The sequence below is a fragment of the Agelaius tricolor genome, unplaced genomic scaffold (genome assembly GCF_023055355.1).
Source record: "Agelaius tricolor isolate 1412-34295 unplaced genomic scaffold, bAgeTri1.0.p SCAF_1, whole genome shotgun sequence".
Classification (NCBI taxonomy): Eukaryota; Metazoa; Chordata; class Aves; order Passeriformes; family Icteridae; genus Agelaius; species Agelaius tricolor.
The window spans coordinates 19,422,038-19,437,722 of NW_027269261.1; the positions used below are offsets into that span (position 1 = coordinate 19,422,038).

The following is a 15,685-nucleotide window of genomic DNA, read 5'->3' on the forward strand; positions in this document are numbered from 1 at the left end:
CGCGGCAGGGGACACGCCGCGCCGGGCGGGCGGCACGGCGACTGCTCGGCGCTCCCGACGGGCCGGGCGAGAGCTTGAGCCCCGCCCGGAGCCGGAAGGATTCCGGGCCTTCCCAGGTGGTTTGGGAGGGGCAGCGAGTCCTCTCTGAAGGAGCTGGCGCAGAGGCCTCAGTGCGTTGCGGGCGGGGAGCGACGGTGCTGGGGCGTGGATCCCTCCTTGGCACGGGGACGAACGCGAAGGGCTCGGAGGGCCACGCACGCTGCCGGCGATCGGTGCCGGGCTGTGGGGGCCGGTGGAGATCCTGGGAAAAGCGAGGCTGGACACGGTGAGTTGGCGGCTGCGCCAGCAGAGCCGCTTCTGCCATCCCTGACTAGCCGTGGTGTGTCCGGCCACGCTCCGCTGGGTGCGTTCGCGGGTACCGCTCCTAGCTCCGGCTGCGCTGCCCTGCAGGCGCTTTGCCACCGGGAGTAACATGGCAAGAGAATCGGGAACAGGCTTCCCTTGTTTTTCTCTTTGGTGAAATGAGGTAGCACAGCCCTTTCCCACTTGGAAGTCTGTAGGTGAACCTCAATGGGGTTCCCACCCCGAGTCCTAGCCTGCTTCTGCTGGGTAAATATTGCTCCCTTACATAATAGAAAGTTTAACTTTTATTAGGTGTGGGCCGAAGTTTATTGTAAAGAAATAGGGAGCTCTGGTCGCTTAGGCATTGAAGAGTTCCAAAAATGAAATCATGGCTTAGCACTTGGATTTAAGGACATGCTCATGTGTGATGTCCGTTTGCTCCTTTCATCAGGCAAAACCATAAAATTAGAAAATGGAAGTTTGCATAAAAGAGAATGAGAACCACTAACAAATCTGTGATGTGTGCTTTGATAAGTTAATTGTTGTCAGCCTGTAGTACTTAGATACATCAGAATTAAAAAGTAGAACGAGAATTCATTAATTTTAATAGGTATCGGAATAGGCTGATTTGGCAAGACCATTCAACAGTTTAGTTGCTGGGCTAGAAGAAAGGAGGGAAGATCTTTAGAAGAAAATTATACCCAAGTTTAACTTGAGGGAATAATTGCTGTGCAGTATTTGTAAACTGCACAGTTTTCTAGGAGTCAAACTATTTTTGTCCAAAGCACACAATATATTCTTAAGTGCTTTGTGGAAGTATACATTAGACATTGCTCTCATCAGAAAGAATGTGCCATAAACCTATAAATAAGTTAACTTGAGATCAAAAAGTTACAGAGGTGAAAAACTTAGATGCAACTACTGCATTCACTTGTCTAATCAAAAAGGTCCAATACACCAGAAGATGAGCCATACAGGAGATGCAGCCCTGTAAAAATCTAAGGCACCTTTGCACTAATAAAATACTTTGCATTCATTAAGTAATTAATCCAGAGTGACGAGGAAGGGGTGTTGAACCTCTCATTTCAGTTTCTTCTAATAAAACTTATTTTTTCATAAAAATATTTTAAGGTTTGCCAGGAGATCTTGGGTTCGCCACAGAAAGTGTATTTGTTTTCCCTAAGTATGGACAAGAAAAATGAACCTAAAAATACCTTGGGTCAAGCTTCAAGAATGCAAGATAGTATTTCTGTATTGTTTTCTGAGTCTTTTTAAATTTTATGCAGACATAAAGTAAGTCAAGACTTTAAAACACGTTTTCATCTCATTTTTGAAGTAGGATCAAATGTACAGTAAGGGGTCAAATGACTTTTTTTTTGAGAAGCTGAGCAAAAAATGTTAATTATGTTCATCTGATAATTCATTTAAATTCTTTAATCCAAACTTTCCATCTAATATGCTACTTTTTTAACTCCTTCTCAGAAATTCTCATATTCTGTATATTTTCATTATGGAATAAACTATTTTCCTTCATGCTAACTTGTTTCACATGATGGTATGGACTTAAAATAGTATATGGCTTTCCATGTGTTTCCATATGATACATATTTGCTCTGCAACTCTCAGTTGTTTGAGAGCTGCTTTTTGCCACAGGTACCATTTACAAAAGTTCCTCTGTAACCATTGCTACTTGTCCAGGGTATGGGTATGGACCTTGGCTGTTCCACCGAACTCCAATGCACTTTGCTCCCATCCATCAGCTGGAAATAATAATTAACATTAGGAACTGTGCTTTTTGAATGTGCTTGCACAGTCGTTCTACTCTTTCAGCCTCAGAGTGCTTCTGACTTTACTGGTACAGGTATGGTGTTACTAAAGTGGTCAAAAAGTTCTTAAATTGGCTTAATTTGGGATTCTGATACCTCTGACATTGCTGTTTTGTGAACAGCCATGAACTTCATTTGTCAAGGAAGAAGGGAAAGGTGTTGTAAAATGACCTATTGCCACTTAGGCAGGACTTGCTGCAATTGCAATATTTATGATATGATTGTAATATTACACTTCCCCCATAATATATCTTCTTTTGTGAGGTGATCAGTGAGTTCCTCTGTATTTTGTTCTGGCTCTGCTCAAGTGTTTCCTTGGAAGTGTGTCACACATCTGAGGCCAAGCCAAAAAGTGTGTCATCTACACAGACAGAAACAACTAATAGAAAAACATAAAAAGCAATTAGCTCTGCATTTAAAAAAAATGCAGTGTGGTTATCAATACCTCTTTTTCTTGAGCTACAGAAAAGCTGTGAAGAATGCTAGCCTTTCCAGGGGTGATGGCTATTCTATTGGTATTCTGATTCTATTGGTGACTGAAGGTCCAGTGAATTGCACTGGTTTGTGCTGGAGAACAGATGAGGAAGACAATGCAATATTAAGAATGACAGAAAACAGAGTGCTGAGGGGAGGCAGGAAGATAGAAATTGATTTCCTTAAAGAAATCAGGAGAAGTTAAACAAATACAGAAAGGACAGTTAAATTCAGATGGCTAAATTCAGCTTTTGCATACAAGTTAGCAGTATCTGCGTATCATTAACCTACTTTGTGTGCACAATTGGCCATCTACAAACCCCTATTTTATAGTTAAACAAGGGAAATAGTAAGTGAAGTTGCTGATGTCATCCTGTGTGGTAGTCTTGTGCTTGACTTTTGGGCATGAACCAACTGTAGGTTCAGTTCTGAAGAAATGAACTTATGTTCAAAGTGTGCAAAAAATCAGTGCTGTGTGTAGACTCTTCTTTTTCTTAATATTTATGATAGGAGTTTCTGCTGCTGTTGTTGTTTTTTAATGTCATTCTATTTTAGTGAGAACCAGGTTCACTGTCAGACAGAACTTTGGTATTTGGAAGATCTTGTCTACAATAGCTTTACATCCTTGTGTTCATTAATTGTATTTTTAAAAAAATCCAAAGCTCACCTCGTTACCATTTACTGGCAGTAACCCACTTTCCGCTTTCTACTCTGTTTGAAATATTAGGTAAAATACTCTACCCTTTTTCTTCTGTTGAAGAGAGAAATGTTCAAGTTTGCTTATTGTTTCTTTTCAGCATTCAGCATGGCTTCTCCAGCTCTTCTCATGCGTGTGGTGGCCTCAGCATATTCTGTTGCAGAAAAAGCTGCAACAATTGTTAGAAATGTGATGTCTGCAGGAGATCTGGGCATAGTTGAGAAGGTATTACCTTTTACTTTGTTCCAGTTTAATTTCACTTGTTAATCTTGAGTTAGATACAAGCCAAAGTGGTATTTTTAAAAATCAGCAACTGTGGGAAGAAATACAGCCCTCACCTCCCCCGCTACCACCTACAACAAATATTCCTTTTTAAAGGATTAAAACAGCCCTAGAAAAGTGTCTTTTGACCAGTACTTCTAAACAACATTTGTACATTTAAAAGAAACACCATAATTTTGACCTGATTTCCCTCACAAATACAAGGTTTGCATAGCACCTCAAAATTCATAATAAGGAAATTAACAGAAAATATACTAGACCTATGCTCTCACATCCATAGTACAGTTTAGAATACCATGCTCTTGCTGAATTTTGGATTAGAATAAATCAGCGTTTGATTTCCTAAAACAAAAAAGAACCTTAGCTTTTATTGTAAATCAAAGTTTTCAAAATAAATTCAGATTTAAATCAAATTCAGATTTAATTCTAAAAAGAAAACAGGTATTAAAGTTCTTAATTTGCTGTAATTTAGTACATTGCAGTGATGAGCCAGGATCTTTGCTTTGACTGCAGTACCAGAATAGGTGAAATTAACTTTAGAAGTTAATTCTAGCTTTACAGATATGTAACAATATTAAGGGCATAATTAAAAAAAAATTCTTGGTCTTTACATTATTCAAAAATCATCAAATGTAACAGGTGATATTGGTTCTAAGTAAGATTGGTTTTACAATCTTAAATTTTTTGAAGAATGACTACTACAAACACAAAATTAGATTGCAAGCAATGACCAATAGAAGAGGTTCCTGTTTGAGGGACTAGAGATCTTGAAATTCCTGCAAGCTTCTTGCCAAAGGTGGCTGCTGAAGGAAGAGGAAGGCAGAAGAACTTCTGCATGTGCCTTTGTTTTGCAGTCTGAAGGGAAGAGATGCAGAACAGAAAGGAACAGAAGTGCTGCTTCTCATCATTCATCCTCTTTCTGTAGCCAGCAAACACCAAGACCAATTCCAACTGGCCTTACTGAAAGCTTTAGAACGTCTGGGAAGGGAATGTTCCACCTTCTCCCTCAACACAGTGACCCTCCATCCATTTATCTAGTTCAGGAACACCTGAGTTTTTAGCCATCTCCTCTCCTGATATCTTGAGTTTTCTTTCCCTCAGTCGACTCTAAGCTCTCCATTTATATTGCTTTTCTTGGTAGTGCTTGTACTTCCTCCATCCCCCACTTGGGATAGACACTTTTGTCCACCCATTCTTACATTGAAGAACTACTTACACTGTTTATTGGGTTCATGTCCTGGAACAAAGGACATTCTCTGCAATAAATTGATCTTATCGAGTCAAAATTCAGGACCAATTTCAACCAAATTAATTAGGGGATGAAAGGGAAATTTCAAAGAAAATTGTCAAATTTCATAAAATTATCGCTTGGCTAAGGGACAGACTAGTTTTGAGCATGCAAAAATTAACCCATTACATGATTCTAAATAGAATATCCCATTCCTATGACTAATTCCAGTAGCTGGATAAAACACTTTTCATGTTGTCAGCAAATAAGATACAAGCAGATAGAATTTTTGTTTGATACAACTAAGATGCAAATCTTAGATGAACTATCTTTCTAAATTCCAATGCTAACAGAATTATTTCTTACTGGGATTCTATCTCTAGACCTAAAGGGTTAAAAAAGTGTTAATAAGTTACCCACTTTCACATGTAGCAGTTAATTAACATTTAAGAAATTACTGTAACACATGTAGCAATATATGTTTGGCTACACAACATTGGGAAGGCTTGCAGTCATTTTTTTATGTGACCTTGGGGGCACCAAATCCACTGTTCTACTGTCAGGCCAGTCTGTCTTAGCTCTGGGGTGCACAGGGAAACTCTGCTTCTTGCAGTTTTTAGCCTGCCCTTCACAAGGTCACTTACTGGGTTGAAGATTTACCAAATTAGACTTCTTTTAGATTACAAGTAGATATTCAGAGTGCTGTATGGGCCACTGTGCTGGTGTATTTCTTCACCTATCCACTCTTGGACAGGCTGGACCCAATGACTTGCAGACCAAAGCTGACCGATTGGTACAAATGAGCATTTGTGCTTCTCTGGCACGGAAGTTTCCCAAGATGACAATCATAGGAGAAGAAGTAAGTACCTGCTTTATTTCACACTAACAGTTTATCTTGCTGTAGCTTGCACTGGAATTTGCTTTGGCTGGGTTTAGGAAAACATTAGTTTTAATTAAAAAAAAAGAACCCAAAAAGCAACAAATAAAGGTATTTCCATCCCATTTCACCTTTCCATTTCTTTAGCTTTTTCAAGCTGCTGTCAAATACACAGCTCTAAAGCAAAATGAGGTGAGTCCAAAACATTTTTCTAATAATTCTGAGAATTCTTTTGTTAGGAGCTGCCCACTGATGATGTAACTGAGGATTTAATTGAAGATGGTCACTGTGAGGAAATACTGAAGAAACCTTGTCCTGCTCAGTACACAGGAATTAAAGAGGAAGAGGTAATGCTTAATATTTAACATTATCTATACTACTTTCTAATTTTAGCTAAGAGTGTACAATGAAGAAAGGTTTCTTCAATTTGCCAGTTTTTCTTTTTTGTTTGAAAACTGAAATGTAGTCATGAGAATCACACCTCCAGAGCTGCAAATGCTGCATGCTCCTGTCTGCAGTAATGGGAAATGGAAATTGGCTTCTTACAATTTGTGATTCAAATTAATTTGGCAGGAATCTAGTTTGGACATATGAAAGTAATCTCATTTTCCATTTCAGCTTAATCCTTCATACTTCTATTAAGAGATTTACTGAGACATTCCATTCAATATTTAAGCTTTTTTTTTTTTTGGTGTAAAATACTATTATAGGCTTCAGCCATATAATATTGTTAAAACTTTGGATCTCTTTATTTCCTAACTCCCATAAGGAAATAAAAGCACTAAAGTAAAATATATGCTTTGCGTGTTAATTTACATGATTTGTATTTGTTAATTTTTCCTTATTTTTTATTCTTAAAGCTTGTAATATGGGTTGATCCCTTGGATGGAACCAAGGAGTACACTGAAGGTTGGATTTTCTTTTAATTCTCTTGGTAAAAAAAATAGCAATAGTAATAAAGTAGCATACATAATGCATAGTTTTATAATAGAAGTAACTTACAATATGGTTTCATATGGCTGATGTTTCTGTACTTTTTGAGTGCTTGGAATGTATTTATTCACTCTATTCAGTTCTAACCAGTACTGAATATTCCTGATGGGCTACTGAGTGCTGACCAGTTTTTATCACTTCAGAGTGCAACGAGCTGTCTTTGACTGCTGGCCGGTTGTCTTGAGTCTTTTGTTAAATTTACATATTTTTTTGCATATCTTTGAATTGAAGGACTAAATCCCCCCTTCAAACAGGAATATGCTCAATTATATTTACATCTTCCTCTCAAACAACCCAAATACCACAGCTGTACTTGTAGCCCTTTCAAAATGAAACAAACATCCTCCCACAAATCATGTTTTTTCAGTCATGGGAAGAAACTGTTCTCAGCAAAGCCTAGTTTCTATCCATAGAAATAGACCCTAAAATGAAAGAAAATAAAAAAATAGAAAGAAAAGCCTCCAAGAAACAATATGCTGAAATAATGCTTTTGCCTCCTAATGCATCTTTTAGTTGATTAATATAAAATCTTTTAGGCAGATTTTTTTCCCTTTTTGGGGAGAGAGATGTACAACTGTCAATAAATTGCTAGTTTTGAATAGCATTAAAGAACTCCCACCACAATTACAGAAGAATGTCATCATAAACTGCTATGTAGTTGTATCTTTAAATGTCCTTCTCATTATGTGTTAATTATAACATAGCTCTATTAAAAGAACTCTATCTGGGGCATTTTTTAGCAGACCTCAAATCTAAATGACTAAAAAATTATATTAACATCTGAGAATCCTGATTATAATTTGCATTTCTAAGATAGCACTCTGCATATTGATTTGTGGACTTTTATTGAAGGTTTATATTTTTATTAAGATCTTTCTCTTTTTCAAGCTTAACTACATTCGGGTTTTTTCTGTCCAGGTCTCCTTGACCACGTAACGGTTCTTATTGGAATTGCCTATGGAGGCAAAGCAATAGCAGGAGTTATTAATCAGCCATATTACAACTATGAGGTATTAAAATATTGATTTATTTAGAAGCATTGTGTGATTTCTAAATGTGACTCCTAAGCTATTTCAGTTAGCACACTTGCAACTGAAAAGTGGCATGTAATTGAGTTAATGTTGTAATGTAAGGTATTGGGGTTTTTAAATTAAATATATATATAATTTTTAATGTTGGTTTCCAGGAACTGAATGTCAGGAACTTACTAACAACTATACTGAATCATGAGGCTGGTGTAATGCCCTGATACAGAATATATTATGTATATACTGTGCAAATTACAACAGTCCTTATAAAGTACCTACTGTAAAATAAGTACAGGTCAGTGGCGCTGCAGTCTTTGCTAGAAATCCTTTAGTAAATCCATGCAATGGGTGCATTTGCAATGTGTGGTAACTGCTATAAATCTGCAGCCCTAAATAAACCAAGTATAAGTTGCCACTGATAGCTCAGTTAGAGTGCATCATGCCAGGCTTCAGGATGGCCAACCTACAGACATTTATATATTTGGAGATTATTTCAATATTACTGGGGGAGCTCATGATACAGCCTGATTAATTAAACTTATTTGAGTTAAAAGAAAAAGCCCTTGAGCTGATGTAATACTATCATATTTTGTGTGACGTGGATCACAAAATATTTCAAATTACAAGATACTTTCAATTACAGATTGTGCCCCAAGTACAGAAATATACAATTAATCATCTGCCAGTCACTAGAAGCAGGATGTAATGCACCACCACAATGTCACAGATAAGAAAAGGGTCAATGATGTCATTGCCTTATAGGGAAAGAGAACTAATTTTCACTCTGGGCTCTCAAGTAGTTCTTTTGAAGTGCCACTGTTTAAATGTACAGGCCAGTATTAATGTTATATGCCCTGATATGCCAAGATGCATCTAGGTACCCTTTCCCTTGGTGCTTTAACTGCTGATCAGTGTGATTAACCATCACTCTGTGTCTTTTTTGTAGGCAGGAGCTAATGCTGTGCTGGGCAGGACAATTTGGGGAGTGCTGGGCATGGGTGCCTTTGGCTTTCAGCTGACAGAAGCACCTGCTGGCAAACACATCGTTGTTACCACCCGCTCCCACAGCAGTGCCCTGGTGAATGAGTGCATCGCTGCCTTGAACCCAGACCATGTCATCAGAGTTGGAGGAGCAGGAAACAAGGTATGAAAACTCCCAATCTTCTGGTTCTACTGGGAGGTGGCACCTTTGGGAAAAAAAAATAAAAAGACTTTTTAAAGAAATTATTTGCCTACTTGCATGAACATACACGGGAGACTTCCTCCACCTTACCCCGCACAACTTCTCTTCCTAGCATTCAGTCTGCTGTGATGTTGAGAGAATTTGGCACAGGTGTATTTGTACCAGTGCCCATGCTGGTCATGGCTTAGGTCTGTCTTCCCCAGTATTCTGTTTTTAGGGGTGAAAATAAAAAGTTGTAAGACCAGAATGACTAAATGGGAATTCAGTTTAATCTCAATTATTGGACATGTCCTCCTATTTGTGCTAATACAGCTTTTTTTCCAACTACCTAGCAGCACATTTGAAAGCATAAAAATATAAGCACACAGTGATATTTCCTTTGTGAAATTTCTCTGCATACAGGGAACATTCATTTGGTACAGGTTTTAAAGCTGTTTTGTCATAGCTGTCAAAAACACACCCTCTCATCTCTTTTCTCCAACATGTGCAAGGCCCAAAGAGGCACTAACACAACAGGTATATATTTTCCACTTTATTTTTTTAGTACTTGCACAAGAAGCGAATTCTTGTTTCTGAAACTGAGAGCAGATTTTCATCCTATAGACTGTATTTATAACAATCAAAAATATTGAACTGGGAATGGTGATACAGTATAGCTTCTAAATTTTAATACATTTATTGTAATATTAATAAGGAAATGGCTGGTGTTCCTTTCCTGACTATCAGTACTTAAATAAACAGATTTAATCCTCACTTCCTGGTGTTATTTCTACCCATTTCTAAATTCCTAAATCCTTTGCAATGATTGCAACTCTATTCGTAACAGATCATTCAACTCATAGAAGGCAAAGCATCTGCTTATGTATTTGCCAGTCCTGGGTGCAAGAAGTGGGATACATGTGCACCTGAAGCTATCCTACATGCTGTGGGAGGTAAGTTAATAGCATTCAAAGTTCCAGGATAAGTGAAAATGCATTAATTTGAAGTTAGTTATGCTTTCCATTGAAAGAAAAATGTCAATACATGTGTCAGTAACTGTCACATAATTAAAAAAGCCAAATCCCCAAATTTAATTTAAGGTATATTCATTTTAATATTTAAAAAAAAAAGCCCCCTTTTTTTTTCTGTTGGCTACTATCTCACAGTAAAATCTGCTGTCCTACTAACTGAGTATAGTAGTTTATTAGTAACATGTTATGTAATATGTGGACGTTGAATTCTTTAAACCAACAAAAATAGGTCAAATCATGCTGTTGTTCTCTGGATGTACAAACTCCAAAATTGAGTCACTAATGTAATTCAATAGAATTATTGGTCTCCAACCAACATGAGACACTTCACTTATCTAGAGGCTAAAGGGGTTGAAAAATTATGAAAAGACTCACTACTGAAGATTTGAAGTAGTATTATTTTTTTTAATTCTTCTTTCCACAATAATAGGCCTTTTACTACCATATGCTTAAATTATGGGGTTTGATTCCTAAATTCTGTCAAGCAAGGATAACAGGCTTCATAATGACACTATTGAACTCCTCTGCAGCCTGTAGTGTTCATAACGGTGGGATAATTTTAAACAGGGTTAGCTCAAGCACAAAGCAACCCAACCAATCTGGGGCAGCACAGTGCTGTATTTAGCCTCTTTGGTAGGTAGGAATCTCCTGGTTAAATTAGCTTGAATAAAGATCTGTCTTGGTCTTGCTAAGTGATTCCTAAAATCTCATTTAAAACCAGCTGGGGTGTTTCAACACTATGTTAGAGTTTGTGGTATAGAGTTACCCTGGTTTTTACTTGAATTGAGGATTTTTCTTTGCTGATTGTCAATGTCAAATGTTAAAGCTACTCAGGAAGCATTTAAAGTAATCCATGAGAGAGAGATGTTTTCCTTTTTCTGGGACACAAAGAATTTAAGTATTGTTGAAAAAAAAAATAAACCCACTAGTTATTTGATTTCAGTCCATATAAAACCTGTTGTACTTAAATTGGAAGCAAAGATACTTCACATGTGAAGACAGGCATGTGTACCACAAACACTGCTTTTAGTTATTTCACTTGAACTAATAGACTCCAACTCCTTTTTGCTAGAATATTTTTCTTTTTTTTTTTCTTTTTTTGCAGGCAAGATAACTGATATCTGTGGAAATTCATTTCAGTATAACAAGGAGGTGAAACACATGAATTCAGCTGGGGTCCTTGCCACTTTGAGAAATTATGACTACTATGCCAGTCGTATTCCAAACACTGTGAAAGAATCTCTTGTGCCTTAAAGCAGGGAAGAGTCTTCACTTGGCCTGGAAGGCTGAGAAAATGAGCTTGGTAAAAAAGAAAGGAAGAAGATGACTGAGCATGAAATTCTGTTTCATAGAATCTGAACTGAATTCTTTCAGTAAGGTGTTCAGTAATTTCAAAATTATACAGAATCTCTAAGTATCTGTTTGATCAGATTGTTTGGCTGTGTTGAGCAGACAACATCAAAACAGTCACATTTCTTTCGTAGTTGTTTTCTATATTCTTTGGGAGTTTTTCTTCCTCATGAGTGTAATATACTGCTAATCATAACATTGCAGACCAAAAATCATCTTCATATTCTGAGCACAAAATCATGTTAAGTCATTTACCTGATCTTGTTCAATGGTTTTTGTTGTCAATAAGGGTTATTGTGTTAAATACAAATGGACTAAGCATTTGCCTGGATGGATGATCCCATTTGTTATAAAGTTGCCAGTTTTGATTCTTAGAGGGGCAGCTGAATTTTTTTTTGGTCTTCACTGAGTTTTGAGATGGCCAGTTGGGGTTGCCTGAGTTTTGCAGGAGGCAGGACACAATGCAGCTGGGCCTGGAAATCTCAAATAAGGGTTCATGGATCACTAGATTCAGTGAGGATCAGTGAAGTGTACATACAGCAGAGTTCAGAACAGCTCACTTGGAAATCCAAGGAAGCATGACAAAGGCAGGAGTTCCTAGCACCTCTATGATGATGATTTGAAATGATTTTTCAGGGTTTATGCCACTGTAGTCTTGGAGCACTTTGGGCATCCAAAGCCAAGGTCACTTTGCATACTTGGGAATAACAGAAAAGTCAGACTTTGAATTTTCCATGTCCAAGTTCTGAGATAAAGCAGGCTCCTTTCCAACAGCCCCAGAGTTGAGGAAGTTGACACTACCGTTTCCCCTGCCTGTGGAACACAGGCATGTTAGAGGAGGGGAGAGAACAGGACCAAGATCACCTAAAATTAGCTTTGAATTGGAGATCCTGTTTCAGTCAGCCTTCCCATAGGTGTGGCTGTTAGGAAAGCAGGATTAAACTGCCCAGTCCACTTGAACACAAAGGAGAACCAGTGGTAAATTACGTATGACTAACTAAAATTGGAAACTTAGACAAACTCTTTTGAAGTCTTTTCAAGCTGAATTTAGGATTTTTGAATCACGCTCTTGAACCAGTGAGGCATCTGTGCCCCTTCTTTTCTCCAGATGATGTGACTCAAGTCCTTTACTCTCAAATGAAGGAGTCCTAGCGCCTCCTTTTCCCTATCAATGTGATACATATTGAGGCATGCCAGTTTCAACAGACAACGTGGAGATTTGCTTTTCTTTCTGTTCTCCTTGTGGACAAAAGAGTGACATATGTCAGGTTCTCAGGCAGGTGGTCTCAGGGAGGGTATCTGAACACAGCTGCTTGCTTACATAAAGACCAAATCCCTAAGCTCTCACACAGAGCTTAGGGATTTTTTTCCTTACCCTCTCCTGGCACCAATGAAAGCCAAAGTAGCCTGCAAGATGCACTGCACCCTTTCTCACTTCCTCTCTGCCCACAAGATTAGGTCTTCTAAATAACTACACTCTTCATCCACACAAACTATCTTTAAATGAGTGCCTCAAGGTATAAAAAGTTGTTTTCCATACAGAAGAAGGTTTTGAAGTTCAGTTTTCCAGTGTGTTCAAGTTACTTCTCTCTCCTGTCATCATACAATATATTCAACAACTCCACCTTAAGTCCTTAGATTAGATCCTTTCCTCACATTAGGGTTACACCAATATGACTTCACTGGCTTAAAGCCGACTCCATTTCCAACAAGCAGGAACATCTTGCCACCAAAAGATATGAACGAGGCAACTCTTGCTGAGATGTTCCTGTCTCTCCATGTGCACACGTGGAAAAGAATCTAAGGAATCTTTTCCTTAGTGAGGTCCTCTTAGCCTAACATTTACAGATAAATTAGCAAGATTAGCATTTACCTCATTCTAGCATGACACTGGATTAGAGCTGCATATATAGGAACAAAGTGTGCTTCTAATCCCTTGATCTAAAGCCTACCTTTCTTCTCTTCCTCAATTGCATAACTGGTAAGAGCATGCAAGGCAGATTCAGCCTGCTTTAATTAGAACCTTCTACATATTTTGGCCCATTATAAGTTTAGTCATTCCACATACTGATTGTGACTGAAGTTTGAACCACATAGCAAGTATAATGATTTCACTGTTTGTTATACATAATTTTTACCTTTATCTTATACAGGATTCTTTGAGTTGCACGCTGTAGCATTCCCATCAAAATCTGCATGTGAATTTGCAAAACAGGTTATGATAAAATGTAGAACAACTCAGGCAACACAAAGGCCTTCCTTAATCGTTCTTTTCATGCAATCATTAAAATAAAAAGGACAGAACCCATTGATAGTAATCTTCATCTATTGCTTCTGTAATCTTATTTTCATCTGAAACTTGCAATAGGTTTGAAAATCTCTTCAGCATAAGCCTCTTTCTAATTCTGCTGTAATTTCTGTCAGCTCATTTAGTTACCTGAATGGGAGTAGAACACACAGCATGTATCAGCTTCTGAATGATGTGGAAAGATACTTATGTATGGAAACTCGTGGAAATACTTTCCATGCTTACAGAAACTGTAGAACCGCTTACAGAGAAGAGTAGGCAAAGTTGAAATTAAATCCAGCAGCAGGAATCAAGCATAAAAACCAGCATGTAATGTGCAGTCATGCTCTGGCTATACCACTACCTCCACTGCACAAAAAGCACTGGTTCACCAATCAAGCATTTGATAATGTCTCTGTTAGCACATTAGGTGCTACAGTAACATCTATAAAATAGATCGGGGGGCGAGAAATCACAGGGACACTGCATTGTCCTTGCAACAAAGTGAATTTGAGCCAGTCTGCTGTGAAAACTCGGTGACGCAGCATTTTGTAATTCATTCCAAGGCTCCAGAAGGTGGCTGGGCACTGGGACAGGCTCTCCAGTGAAGTGGTCACAGTGCCAAGCCTGCCAGAGTGCAAAAGCGTTTGGACCACGTTGTGCAGGGCCAGGAGTTGAACTCAATGATCCTTGTGGGTCCCTTCCCACTCGGGGTATTCTAGGACTCATTTGATCCGCTGCAAAATTCGCACGTTTGTCAGAAGTTTAACAAGTGACATCCTACAAAACCAGAGGAGTGAAACCACCGCACTCAAACGTGTCGGTGTGTGTTGCGCTGCTCGATTTGTTTGGATCATCACACATAGAAAAGGGGCTGGAGGCATCTCCACGTCTGCTAGCCAGACATCCAGCTAAGGGCTTTGGCAGGCAGCGCCCGCAAAGCCCTGGGGAAGGCTCAGCCGGAGAAGCCGTGAGAAGGGAAGCACCAGCATCTGGTTTGCTGAGGGGCAGGGCAGCCCTCACCCAGCACCCATCCCTCACCCCGGCCGGCTCCCCAGGGCTCCACCGGCGCGGCCGGGAGGGCCCGGGAGGGCCTCGTGCGCCGCCCGCTCGTCATCTCCGGCCAGCTCCGGCTCCGGCCTCGCCCCCTCCTCCGGGCGGGCTCTGGGCCGCGACAGCGAAGGGACACACCGGGCACCCTCACCTCCCGCTCCGCCGCCCCTACGGCTTCTCCCGCGGAAGTGACGAGCGCTTCTCCCGCCCCGGGGCGGGTCCTGCCGGGCCGCCCTGGCCGCGCCGGCCCCTGCCGAGCTGGCAGCGCTGCGCGCCCCGCCCCGCCGCCTCCCTCGGTTCCGGCGCTGGCGGCGGGAATGGCGGCTCTGAGCCTCACCGTGGACGCGAGCAGTCCCCCTCTCGGTAAGTGCGGGCCGGGCCTCGCCCCGCGCCGCCCCGATCCCGCTTTGCCGGGGGTCCGGCGGGGCTCCGTCCCCTCCCCGCCTCCCTCGCTCCCTCCCGCCCGTGTTGCATCATGCGGCGCCGGCCGTGCCCGCGTGCGGGGCCGGGCGAGGCGGCACCGAGGCCCGTGCCCGTCCTTCCCATTCCTCCCGTCTTTCCCGTTCCTCTCGTCCGTCCCATCCCTGCCGCCCTTCCCCGGGGCCGTGTGCCCGCCGCGGGTCCCTCTGGGCAGCTGCTCGGGCCGTGGCGGAGCGGCCGGCGCTGGGCATAACTCTGGCTGCGGGAACTCGGGCACGGGTGACTTGGCACGTTGAGGCTGAATGTTCAGTGCAGCCCTAGGTCACATCGCCTGCTCGTGACCTCTGCCGCTGTCTTGCTATCTTTCATTTTCAGTTCTAATCCGCTGCTAAAATTCCCCTCTTGGGAGCTGGCTCGAAGTTCTCGGTTGCTCCCTGCCCTTCGATGTTATTTTGCCTTTAAAAATGTGAGAACCTCCTTCATTGCACTTCCATCCATCTGGAAACAATCTTTTGTACGTGTTCCATAAAATTTCTCCATTTCGTTGTAGCTGTTCAAAATAAATTTTCTTCCTATTCTTCATCGTAGCTTATTGATTTATTTTTCTTGCTGTTACTCCCAAATGGATTTCAGAG

At 40.5% G+C, this 15,685-nt stretch overlaps 2 protein-coding genes and 1 long non-coding RNA gene across 9 annotated transcripts in view; 2 read left to right on the top strand and 1 right to left on the bottom strand.

Annotated features, from left to right (window-relative positions):
* The first annotated feature begins 191 nt into the window (after window positions 1-191).
* On the top strand, window positions 192-11,664 carry BPNT1 (3'(2'), 5'-bisphosphate nucleotidase 1). Its single transcript, XM_071425900.1, has 9 exons — window positions 192-325; window positions 3,440-3,564; window positions 5,604-5,708; window positions 5,966-6,073; window positions 6,587-6,635; window positions 7,638-7,729; window positions 8,694-8,891; window positions 9,757-9,862; window positions 11,046-11,664. Exons 2-9 carry the CDS (start codon window positions 3,448-3,450, stop codon window positions 11,192-11,194), a joined length of 924 nt encoding a protein of 307 aa, XP_071282001.1. The 5' UTR covers window positions 192-325; window positions 3,440-3,447; the 3' UTR covers window positions 11,195-11,664.
* Window positions 8,795-14,870, bottom strand: LOC139589448 (uncharacterized). Of its 2 annotated transcripts, none has more exons than XR_011679011.1 (3): window positions 14,782-14,870; window positions 9,021-9,137; window positions 8,795-8,934 (listed from the first exon to the last, which is right to left on the bottom strand). It is a non-coding gene; the product is annotated as an uncharacterized lncRNA (long non-coding RNA). The 2 variants fall into 2 exon arrangements; XR_011679012.1 differs by lacking the exon at window positions 14,782-14,870 and adding an exon at window positions 13,429-14,754.
* Window positions 14,841-15,685, top strand: part of EPRS1 (glutamyl-prolyl-tRNA synthetase 1) — a 37,674-nt gene continuing 36,829 nt past the window's right edge. For all 6 annotated transcript variants that reach the window (XM_071425762.1, XM_071425781.1, XM_071425796.1 and 3 more), the window contains exon 1: window positions 14,841-14,993. In XM_071425762.1, the coding sequence (XP_071281863.1) occupies window positions 14,948-14,993 (46 nt within the window). In that variant the 5' untranslated portion in view covers window positions 14,841-14,947. The remainder of the gene's footprint in view (window positions 14,994-15,685) is intronic.

Excerpts from the sequence above, each read along its gene's own strand:
- BPNT1 (XM_071425900.1), top strand. The coding sequence starts at position 3,448 with ATGGCTTCTCCAGCTCTTCTCATGCGTGTGGTGGCCTCAGCATATTCT. Across the intron at positions 6,074-6,586 it reads CAGGAATTAAAGAGGAAGAG|CTTGTAATATGGGTTGATCC; the intron begins GTAATGCTTAAT and ends TTATTCTTAAAG. Across the intron at positions 9,863-11,045 it reads TATCCTACATGCTGTGGGAG|GCAAGATAACTGATATCTGT; the intron begins GTAAGTTAATAG and ends CTTTTTTTGCAG.